Source organism: Primulina tabacum, chromosome 11, assembly GCF_025594145.1.
Source record: "Primulina tabacum isolate GXHZ01 chromosome 11, ASM2559414v2, whole genome shotgun sequence".
Taxonomy (NCBI): domain Eukaryota; kingdom Viridiplantae; phylum Streptophyta; class Magnoliopsida; order Lamiales; family Gesneriaceae; genus Primulina; species Primulina tabacum.
Genome location: NC_134560.1, coordinates 5,308,487 through 5,320,028, shown reverse-complemented (window position 1 = coordinate 5,320,028; position 11,542 = coordinate 5,308,487). Strand labels below are relative to the sequence as shown.

General features: G+C 34.8%; 1 protein-coding gene and 1 pseudogene across 7 annotated transcripts; one reads left to right on the top strand and one right to left on the bottom strand.

Moving 5' to 3' along the window:
• The first annotated feature begins 1,914 nt into the window (after positions 1-1,914).
• LOC142517962 (uncharacterized) lies at positions 1,915-11,468 on the top strand. 7 transcript variants are annotated; one of them, XR_012813439.1, is made up of 5 exons: positions 1,915-2,281; positions 2,432-2,974; positions 3,732-4,515; positions 5,369-6,261; positions 11,351-11,468. XR_012813439.1 is itself a non-coding variant. In XM_075620500.1 (3 exons), the coding sequence occupies exons 1-2, from the start codon at positions 1,982-1,984 to the stop codon at positions 2,971-2,973; spliced, it is 837 nt and encodes a 278-aa protein (XP_075476615.1). In that variant the 5' UTR covers positions 1,930-1,981; the 3' UTR covers position 2,974; positions 5,369-6,261. The 7 variants fall into 7 exon arrangements, 3 of the variants coding, with proteins under 3 accessions (XP_075476615.1, XP_075476614.1, XP_075476613.1); XR_012813437.1 differs by having other exon boundaries at positions 1,930-2,281; positions 2,437-2,974; positions 3,810-3,928; positions 11,351-11,455; XR_012813438.1 differs by lacking the exon at positions 11,351-11,468 and having other exon boundaries at positions 1,930-2,281; positions 2,437-2,974; positions 3,810-3,928; positions 5,639-6,261.
• Positions 7,280-11,399, bottom strand: LOC142519562 (carboxyl-terminal-processing peptidase 2, chloroplastic-like; annotated as a pseudogene).
• Positions 11,469-11,542: the final 74 nt, after the last annotated feature.

Here is an 11,542-nt window from a genome sequence, read left to right as displayed (position 1 = left end):
TATAAAAGTAGTGTGAATGCATTGAGGTGTTTTGGATTTTTTATTGTTCTATTATGACCTCGGTGATGTCAATAAAAAGTTTCATGACTGAAGAACTAAATTTCTAATGGACGTATTTATCCGGGAGTTCTTCTCCTTGAAACTAATAAATAAACTAGTAAAATCAACATGGAATCACCATTTCTCTTGCTTCCCCATGATCAAGCATGAAGGAAGACGACAATCTTTCAAGATCCCGAATGCAAAAGATCATGCAAACCATGGTGTCTTCCAAAATCTTCCATAGTTCTGCTCATGGAAGCATATGCATTTTTTTTTTATGACAAAGGCCTGCCCTTTTCAACCAAATCCCTAATAATTTCCTAATCTTCCACAGATTAATCGGCTCCCAAAAAGATTTGACGGTACCATTCCGAATAAATTCAAAGATTCAACTTCCTGTGTTTTTAAGAAACTTGACAAACTTTAGATTGGTAAAGTTGTTTTTATCAGCAAATCCAGCAATATTTGAAGTGTGAAATGCGAATCATACATAGATCCTATTGCAGCCATGGAGAGACAACAAAACAAGCCCATAAAAGAATCCGGCTTATGGGGACAAAAAAATTCCAAATTCAATGCAGACAGGCCAATGAATCAGATACTGAAGTAATTACCCATTTGCTCAACACCAAAAAAATCCTTTGAATCGATAGTTCGTAATGGTGAGTTTGAGCAAAAACCTGGAAAATAAAAAAATTCCTTGTATTTTCATTTCACACACTAAATTCTAAGCCTCAACAATCAAACCAACACGACAATGAAAAAACTTTTTAATCACAACTTAATTACGAACCAACGCATGGTATTTTCACAAATTTGTCTTACAAATAGTGTGGATAGTAATTAGTGCTAGAAAGATAGGGATTTCATTGCATACACGACGCATCAGTTGATGTCTTCATCATCGAAGTCATCTTCGAAGGAATTGAAGAAGTCGGCGTCGGCGAGGCGGTGAAGATCCAGCGCGATAGGGCCTTCTCCGAAGAGATCTAGAGATGAATCAACATCGTCGACGTCCATCGCCACCGTCACGCCGCCGCTATGATCCTCTGTCTCGCCGAAATAGTCCATCGCTTGAGTTTTCATGCCCTTCCTAGCTTTCTATGAGCTGTTCGGTCTAGAATCTGTGAAGAGATTGGTGACAAATGCGAAATATTTGATTGGGCCTTTTGATGGGCTCAAATTCAATAGAAGAAGGCCCAATATAGCTTAGTTAGGCTAAACCTGGACCAAGAAACAAAAACCAAAATTTTGATGACGTAGATTTAAATTTTTATTTTATTTTATTTTTTTATGAGTATGCAATCATTTGATACATGTCAGATAAATTCTCAGAAATCACGTTATCCAAATAAATCATAACGAATACACCTGTTAGTTGTCACCAGGTTCTAACAAAACTTTGGCCATTATAAAATTTTAGGTTATTGTATCACAATTGAGATTTACTATATTTTTATCTGACCCTTTTTGTTTTGAAATGATCTCTTTCTAAGGGGACAAAGGACAATATATATATATATATATACTTCTATATTATTATTTTATTAAGTTTGAGACACTTAGAGTAACTAAATTTGGTGTCATGGTCTGTTTTAATAATTATATATATTAATAAAATGCTAAAATTTTAATGCAAGTTATATATATATATATATATATATATATATATATATATATAACAGAAATTAACAATAAAATAGTTGTAGTTCGATGTTTACATTTTAGACATTAATTTTTATCTTCTTTAACAATTTTCATAATTTTTTTCCTTAATATTTATAAGATTCATACGACTTATGTCGATTTTTTGTTGGTGGAAACACATTTTCCTTATTTTAACTAAATGATAAAAATAAAAATATTATTATTAATAAATAAAATAATAATAATAATAGCGGAACCAGAGAGAGAGATCGTGGATAAGATCTTGGAACCAATGGCGGCGGCGGCCTATGCTCTCCGTCACCACCTATGTTCATGCCAATCTACTCTGCTGCTGCTGCATTTCAGAAATCCCCGTTTCCACTTTCACCCTCTTCGCTTAATTCCCATGTCCAATAATCATATCCTCCGTTCATGGCCACTTATACTTTGCAGGTCCCGTCAATGGGACTCCAACGCCGAATCTTACAACCGTAACGATGAAGAAGAAGAGGCATACGATGAGTTTTATGACGATACTGAACAGTGGACCAATCTTCTTCGAGATTATATCGACAGCATCTGGATTTTGAAGGTGACATTTCTCCCTCTGCAACTTTTTCCTTTCTTGCGGATGTAGGTATTTGCTTGGTAGACCCTATTTGTTCCAACGGTAGACCCTATTTGTTCCAACGATAGGAAATCCCATCATATTTTTGTTGATGAAGTTCAATTCTTTTGGCAGTGCAGGTTTTTCGATCCTTTGGATGGATGCTTCCTCCTATAATTTTATTTTTGTTGCTGGCAAATGGTCTTAAAGCTTTTCTCATGGCACTAGCACTTCCCGTTGGACAGTCAACTCTCGCATTTACATTCCAGAGAATACGAAATGTGGGGAAAAACAAATCAAAACGAAATACTGACACAAAAAAGAGAAGATATCGCTCTCGTGCATCAAGGAAAGTTAAACCTGAGGAAGCCAGGGTATGGGCTGGAAGCCAAGGGGAAATCAAAAGAAAGAAAGAAAATCCCTCTTGGTTTTCGAAAAATGATGTCTTGCAGTATAACATGGACAATAAAATAGCTAATTATGGTGGTTGGGATGAGATAGAAACTGGCGGGCAACCTAGTATAGGATCTTCGAGAAGTCCAGCACAAAAATTAAGTGAATCGCAGGCTATTGATAAAGAGAAGAGTGAGTTGAGCTGGAGATCGAGTGAAAGTGGTACACCTTTATTGCTGCGGTTGCTGGTCACCATTTTTCCCTTTTTTGAGTTCTTGGATTAAGGTTCTTTGATCATTTACATCGATTCGGTACTAGGTTTCAACTAAATGTTTTACTACGTGCAATGCGCTAGTATATATTTCAATGACCGGCATGGTTCGCTGTCGCGGTCGCGGTCGCGGAGATCGGAACGGATGCTACCGTTCCAGTTACAATGAAATTTCACGGAACGGTCGCGGGACATGTATTTAAAAAAAATATTATAAATATATAAAAATTAAAAAATTTGGAAAATATTTAGAAATATAAAAATTAAAATAAATATCATTTAAATAGATTATTTGATGTAAATAAGAAATTTAATTTGGCGACGGTTTTATCCAAACAATGCATGTGCTCAAAATTGCATTATTTGTACTACAAAGCAAAGATACGACGTGCAATAGGACCTACAATTGCATTATTTGTACTAGAAAGTAAAGATACGTGCATTATTAAATCCGTCGCTGATTCGAATTTGCGACGGTTTTATGAAAATTCGTCGCTAAATGTAGCGATGGTTTTGACTCAACCGTCGTCGATTTTAATTTGGCGACGGTTTTAGTCAAACCGTCGCTAATTATAGCGACGGTGTTATTAAACCCGTCGCCGATGTAAATCGGCGACGAATAAAAACCGTCGCTACATACATAAAACCGTCGCTAATAGCGACAGTTCAAAACAAAACCGTCGCGAATTGCGTTCCGGTTCCACCCCGGAACCTCGTCAAGGTTGCTGACGTTCCGCCCGTTTCAGCCGTTGCCATCTTTGGAATTGGCAGATCACTTGATACTCTCGAGTCTTTTACTTAAGTCCTCAAAATTTGTACATTCTCCCAAAGATAAGCTTTATCTTACAGGAACTACAGAAACTAGGCTTGATCTACAGGAATTACAGTATATTAGTTCAATAAAGCCAGGATTCAGGGAATTATTTTTCCACCATTTTTACTCTCTCAACATTCACCTCCAGTTTAAGGTAACATGCTACTACTTCCCTTGTGTATATAATTGTTTTTCACTTGTTATTCGGGCACATTTAACTTGCTTAATGGAGTTGGAAATAATATGTAATATGGAACTGCAGGGGTCTTGCCATGGGATCTTCAAAAGACAAAAAAAACATTTGGAAACACGGTCTAATCGATTGATTATTTCTTTTCAATTGTACACGATAAGTGCTGGCTTGGATGGCCTTGATACAACTAAGGTCTGAGCTAATCAAATGATAGAAGGAATGGATATATCCCTTGTTTTGGAGAGAAAGCAATGAAAAACACAAAGATATTGTAATTCATTCTCTTTATTTATTGTTGTCCGGTTCCTTATCCCACAGGATTAATTTACTTAGAATTTTCTCATCACCAATGGATACGAGCAGAATGGGTTCAGATAACAAATATAGGGTCAGCATGCCCTCCTGAATCAATAGAAAATCCTGTAAGTCATAGATTCTGCTGGTTAAGTGAACATGTGAAAAACATCGTTGGACGATCCTTGGGAATTTTAAACAATCACCTGCATAAACTGTCGCCAGGCATCAGGAAAGTGTTGCCGCAAGAATCAGTAAATAATTTAACTTTTTTGGCCTTGAATTCATTGTATTCTAGTGTTACATCAACATACATGCTATGCATAAGAGTAGCGCTCACATTTTTTATGCACAAGGACACAAGAACTGTACTATCCTATTTTATGGTTGTATCTTGTCTTGCCATATGAATATCCATGCTAATATCAAAGCATTAGTCCCATTTGTGAATGCTACTACTTGTGGAGTGAATAGTTTTCTGTGCCGCTGTCTCTTTAAGCTCCAATTGTAATTCATGGTAACCTTGCAATGACTGAATGATGCCTCTAACTCGAGTGCATCTGAGAACTTCCTCCTGTGAAAACCCTGACATCCATGTTGATGCTTCCATAAGATATAATGGTTTCTCTTCATTCCACAGCTTCCATGCCTGAAAAGTTTGGGACAATTATGTACATGCACATATATGTTTACCTATGCTGCTATACTTACTTTCCATGATAAGTTAAATTCATATTAAAATGATTGTACATTGCTTTTTGACATATGGATCTTAAATCCATGGAGTAGCGTTGTTTCAATTGATTCCCTGTAAAGTTCACTTTGTTCCATTGTAGAAAATTAATGAATATGGAGAGCTGAAATCTCATCCCATCGTGTACATTGGAAAAACATAAAAAATAAAGGGTTTGAGAAGCAAAAAGAGAGACTGCAAAGCAATTTAAATATTTGGATTTGGACTTGAATCACCTTTATTGTTTACCTCTAGTGGTATTCTTGATTTTGTGGATATGTACAATTTTATTTATTTATTTGTCTGTTGTAGTATGCATTATTTGACTAAATTGCTACGTTTGGGTGGAAATTTGTCAATGCTTAATGTACCAGGCTATGAATGTCCGATGATACTGATATTTGGCGGCACAAATTGCATTCCACATAGACAAAATCATTGCGCGTATAACTCACCGAAAATAGCATCAGTAATTTCTCTATCTTAAAGTGATTGCTATATTAGATAAGACAGTAGATAAGTTTGGAAACTTATCTTCCATCACCACGTAACACCAGGGGAAAATCTTTGCTGGGCTTATTTTCGAAATCAAAAGAAATTTTAGGATTCATCTCGGTTTCCAATGTAATATTGTGGGGTTTCAGGTCACTGTAAAGTTTTCTCGACTCCAAATCATGGTGAAGACGGAGAATTCCTTCAGCAATCCCCCTGGTGATTTTGAAGCTGTGTGTTCAAGGAAGCTGATAACGTCCTACTAGTTTTTGTACAGCCATTTCAATACCACAGCAAGAATGACAATTGGGAATCTCCAAAAGTTATTCATTGACTTAAGAGATACCATAAAGGTGAGGGGTTAGATGATGCAAATTTCTGAATTATTAACCAAATAGAACGGCATGTAGACTTGCCTCGGTCTTGATTTCATATGCTAATATCATTTCGGCGCCATGCATGGTATATCCTAATAGATATCCTAATAGTTTTCAGGTTAGGGTGCTGAAGTTCGGATAGCAAGTAAATTTCAAGTTTGAACTCATTGTGTCCATACTCTGAAAGTGAGCTCCTTTTAAATGCAATTACCTGTCTTGTAGGTAACGCAGCCTCTGCAGCAAAAGAAACAAATATATATTATCAATAAACTCAGGGTAAATTGTACCTGGTTGTCTTTAAAGTAAACACAGCCAGTCTAGGAACATTACCTCGTAATAAGCACCTCCTAGACCTTTACCGATCATATTTGAATGGGAAAAAATCTATTGGTGGCAAAGTTGATTGTAGCCCAATCCAATTCAGGTGCTCTTAACCCAGTCACACAATCTTTAATAAGAAGTTTGTTTGTTTTGTCCTATATAGAGCATAGATGAACATTAAACATAGTGTTTCATTCAAGTGAGAAGTGCTTTCAAATGAGCCAGGAAATAACGAAGTTCATTCGAAAGAAACTTTAAGCTTCTAAGGCAATTAAAAATATGGAAATGAATTGTTTAGGAATTGAGTTAAATTAGACCTTGGGAAATTTTGGATATTAGCGAGACCTATTCTATGTATTAGAAATGAAAACCATCATTCAAAGATGGTTGTTAATGGACATGTCAATCAGTAAGGTTCTCAAATTTATTTTAGCCACGAGACTACCTGATATTGAGTCTTCCAGTTGGTTTTTGAGATATCGTTTTGTTCGTTTCCAGATAACATCCCAAATTTATGCTTTTGACACCTTACACCCCGAAAGCCGAAAAAACGTTTGGACGAAATTTTTTGTTACACTTGTATTTCATATCATCAATATTTTGTTTAGACAAACTTTATTTACACAAATTATTAAATATTAAACGTAATGAATACAATACGTGACGAAAATACGATAAATCGCAGACAAAACATTCAATTAATCTGTTCTTTTAAACTAAAAAATATCAACATATTGATTTAATCATTTATCGTATTTGAAATATAATTTATTGTTGATTTTTTCAAAAAAAAAATAAATTGATCAAATGTTTTATCAAATATTTAGTTGTATATTCTTCATACATGGTGTATTTACATTTAATTTTTAATAATTTTTGTGCAAACAAGGTTTGTTTGAGTAAAATATAACACATTTTAAGACACCAAATGAAATTAGAGTAGGTCTCTTGTGAGATGGTCTCACTAATCTTTATCTGTTAACTCTACCGATATTCGCAATAAAAGTGATACTCTTAGCATAAAAAGTAATATTTTTTCATGTATGACCCAAATAAAAATCTGTCTCACAAAATATGACCCGTGAGACTGTCTCACACAAGTTTTTGCCATGAAATTGAAGATCTCGTCCTCAACACTCGTGAGTGTAAGCCAACGGGTACATATTAATTCAGACTCTCCTTATCCACTTCGTAAATGGATGCCCAAAAAATAAAGATTAACGAACCCTCAAAATTAAAATACCCAGAAATTTTATCTAGAGAGTAACTCGACTCCCTTGAGATAACAAGCAGAGGTGGGATCCTGAAGGCAACCACATAAACTATCTTCATCTTTTGGAAACGACACCGGCATGGGATGATCCGGAATAATGCCAACCTCGATAAAACAAAATAAATAAAGTTTCACACATTATTAACTGTTAAGGATCGACCCCCATGTTAACATGGAGCGATATGTGGAGATGGAGAGAGACCTTATTGATATCAGTGTGGGCAAGTGTTTCGTAACGAGCGACAGTAATGGCCAAGCCAGAACTGTCGTATAGCTCAATAACTGATTGTATTTTGCTGCAGATTTTGGTAATTGGGAAATTATCAACGTCCTTAAATTAACACAAAAGATATCCTTATATACAAACTAAAAACAACGGTACAAGGATCATGAAATAGTCACCCTTTTCCATATGTAGGTTCTCCAACAAGGACCTCACGTTTGTTGTCCTTTAGAGCACCGGCCAAAATTTCACTGGCACTTACAGTACCTTTATTGACCTGCACAGCAAGATTAATGCAAACTAAACCATATGAAGAACGGGGAAAAAAAATATCCTGAGATACAAGATTATATGAAAAGAGATCCCAATATTTTGAAAGAAAAGGAAGGGGGAGTAGAGATGCTATCGTCCAGAAGAAATTTCATAAAAAAAAGCCGTTAGTATCAACAGTGAAGCTTTGAATTGAATATATGATTAATTGATAAGATTCTTCACAGAAGAAGATTTGTACTCATGCTACATCAAGGTGGTCAACCCAGAATACCATTAGTATAAGTCTTGCAATTTGTATAGACACATGACACAGAGGAAGGATAAAAAGCCATATGGAAGGATTCTAGATTGAATGCAAAGATAATTTATACTATATTATTAAGTTGAGACCCTTACAGTAACTACATTAAAAGACACCAAAATATTTAATTCCATAATTACCTTTCTTACCCACTAAAACTTTCTCAAGCTACTTCATATTTTACATAGAAAAAAATCTAAACAAAATTTTCCTTTTAAATCCTTTTTTTAAATCGAACAACTCTTCTAAATTGAAAATAATTTGTGTGAATTGTTTAGTATTATTTGATCAAATTAAAAATAATAATAACACATGCAACACGTGTGCATCTTTTGATACTATCAAGAATGGTTTAGAGAAGAACTCAGCTACCAGTACTACCAAGGGTTCTGATGATGCCACTGAGTTACTTCCATCTGTGTCATAAATATCACAAACACCTCGACTATCACAAATATACACAATCACTCCCTTCTCCAACCTGATTGCAATAAAAAGCAGCAAGAAGCCGTCCTGCAGCATCCATTTTATCACAAAATTCTGGCATCATGAAACAAATGGATTACGGGGATTAAAAGAGGTAACATAACTGATATTGAAAATAAAACATTCAGGGCAGAGATGCAGTTCAACTTTAAAGGTACAAAAAAGGCCACATGAAGTTGAGAATACATCCTCAACGAAAACTTTTTAAAGCCAAATTTGAATCAGAAATCAATTCTAACTATCAACAGGTTTGTCATAGCACAAATCTTAGAAACCAAATGAATTCATAAACAGACAACGATATGTCTCACTGATGAATAAAAAGTTCAAAATTTTCGAAAAGTAGGAAAATTTCCTGACAAATTCAACTAAATCACTGCCTACAAATATTCAAATTGACCATATAGGACAATAACAAAATAAAAAAGGAAGATTTTCAACATTAATAGCAGAAATTTCAGGTTCATATGTCGCTTATGAAAGATTAAATTCTGCCAGAAACTCACCAAATTTTAGCAATTTCAACTCCTTCAGGAAAAAGGCCATCACTGCAACAAACTTAGCAAGTAAAAGATCAACCTCAGGGAAAATGGCGGAAAAAAGAATGTTCAAGGCATGTCACCTATTATCTTGGAGGTCCAATATGAAGGAATTCACATTGCTTCCCCTCAATGTTTCAACCGCTTCTCTCACAGCACCTAAAAAGTATGAATGATGACAATTTGAGAAAAACAAAACCGGAAAAGTGTTGCATTTACCAATACATTCAGCATGGAAAGGAATGTATTAGAGTCGAATATAATTAGTGAGTAAACCATTTCCAATTACCAAGATAAGCATGTCCTGTGAACATTATATGACAATTGAAACCAGACTTTGAAGATAGCCAAAAGAGATAATACTCCAATTCTTTGTGCATAGGCATTAATAAGGTTTTTTAAATGGTAATTATAATTTATATGAAATGTTATTTAACCATGAAAAGTTGGAGTAGAGTGCACACAAATAGACACTTATAATTCATCTTCAACAACAAAAAATACCAGAAGCATTTTGGTTGACTAATGTTAACTTGATATATCCAACTAGGGGGGCATCATCACCCGAACCAGGAGTTTTGCATACTCGCGACTTCACTGGATTCAGTAAAACTCTCTCTCGTCTGAAAAGCAGAAGCTAAGGGATTGTAACAAATTAGAATACGGAAAAAATAAAAAGAAGCTATGTGTGAAAATATTTTATTCAAGGTCTTAAATTTTAAATCTATACAAATTCATACAAAAAATACTATCAGAGCATACATTAAGGATAAGTGCCTTGTCTCAGACCATGACGTACAATTAATTCCACTCCACTTCCTTCAGGTCCCCTGTAAATCCAGTTTTAATATTCAGTCATACCTAGTTCTCGATTAAGCACAGCCTTAACATAAACATATTTATCATGTATCGAATTTAAACATGAATAATAATACAAGAGCATACATATCATATATCGTATGAAAGAAAATAAATTAATAATGACTTAGAGCATTGAATTTATGCATCACTGTGTCCATGGCCTTAAACAGCTACAGGTGGCCAACTAAAAATGCCACTCATAGCACAATACTTTGAAAAAAACTTCATTCCTATCAGCTAAATATCTCAAAGTTTACAGATAAATATCATTTATCAAGATGGTAATTTCCAAATTGTCGCCTTCTACTAAAGATATTAATCTAGAATGGATTTTTTGTATGAAATCTTGGGTTCTTTGGGTAAGTAGGCATAAACGCCATGTAGGATAAAAGAACTCAAAGGACGTTATCTATGTGGAGAAATAAAATGTCAACTTACACAATATCCAAATGTTCGAAATCAATATCCCTATGGACAATCACGTCAATATCCAAATGTTCGAAATCAATTAATCTACGAGATACTGATGAAGAATATAACAATGATTTCGCTCCTCCACGTCACTCTTCATGGTATTAGCTTTGGTATGTTATTATTTTTAGTGTGTATTTTCTTATTGTGCTATTATTGTAAAATAGTTTTGTATTGATATATTAATTTGTAATAACTTCGTATATTTTATTTTTTAATATGATATAATTTATATGTAAATTTTTTTACCAATTTTTTGAATTTATTAATTTTTTATACAAGTGTGCCGCAACCGTTCCGCAGCATAACATTGGAACTGGAACAGTAGTTGCCGTTCCAAGCACCGCAACCGTTCCGGCGAACCATGCTAAGGACCACGCACAATGAAGGTTTGATGTATTTACGCGAATGTTCTTGATAAGAAAAGTATGGAACATGCACTAAACACACCATATTCATTTTAAACTAAAATTTGGCTCGTTTACAATTAACAATGATTTTGTATCAATTAGAGAGAAATTAAAAAACCACAAATTGCCTTGGCTGAAGAAGTGAAATTGATTGTTTCATTTATTTGATCGGTAAACCGATAACAAAGAGAACAATCTACCATAAGGGGGAAAATGGAACATCAAAACAACAAATAAAGCCCAAAATCATAAGTTTTTAATTAACAATTTTACCTCCGAGGAGAAAAGAGTGGAGGAATTTGGGTGGGTGTTGCTAATGAGGGAAGGAGGGAGGTACACGAATGCAGCTGAGCCTGAGCTTCCCAATATCACTCCCATTCGATTAACTTCTCGTATTCAGCCGCAATTTCCACAAAAGCGTGTTTGCTTACTTTGTGCGCTTTTTATTTCTGTTTTCTGGGAAAAATGAAATCGTGTCTTGCCTCACTGATCCAAGTTTAAAACCGAGCAGTTGTCATATA

Bases quoted from the DNA above. Each gene is read 5' to 3' on its own strand.
- LOC142517962 (XM_075620500.1), top strand. From the start codon at position 1,982: ATGGCGGCGGCGGCCTATGCTCTCCGTCACCACCTATGTTCATGCCAA. The intron at 2,282-2,436 runs GTGACATTTCTC...TTGGCAGTGCAG, and splicing joins ACAGCATCTGGATTTTGAAG to GTTTTTCGATCCTTTGGATG.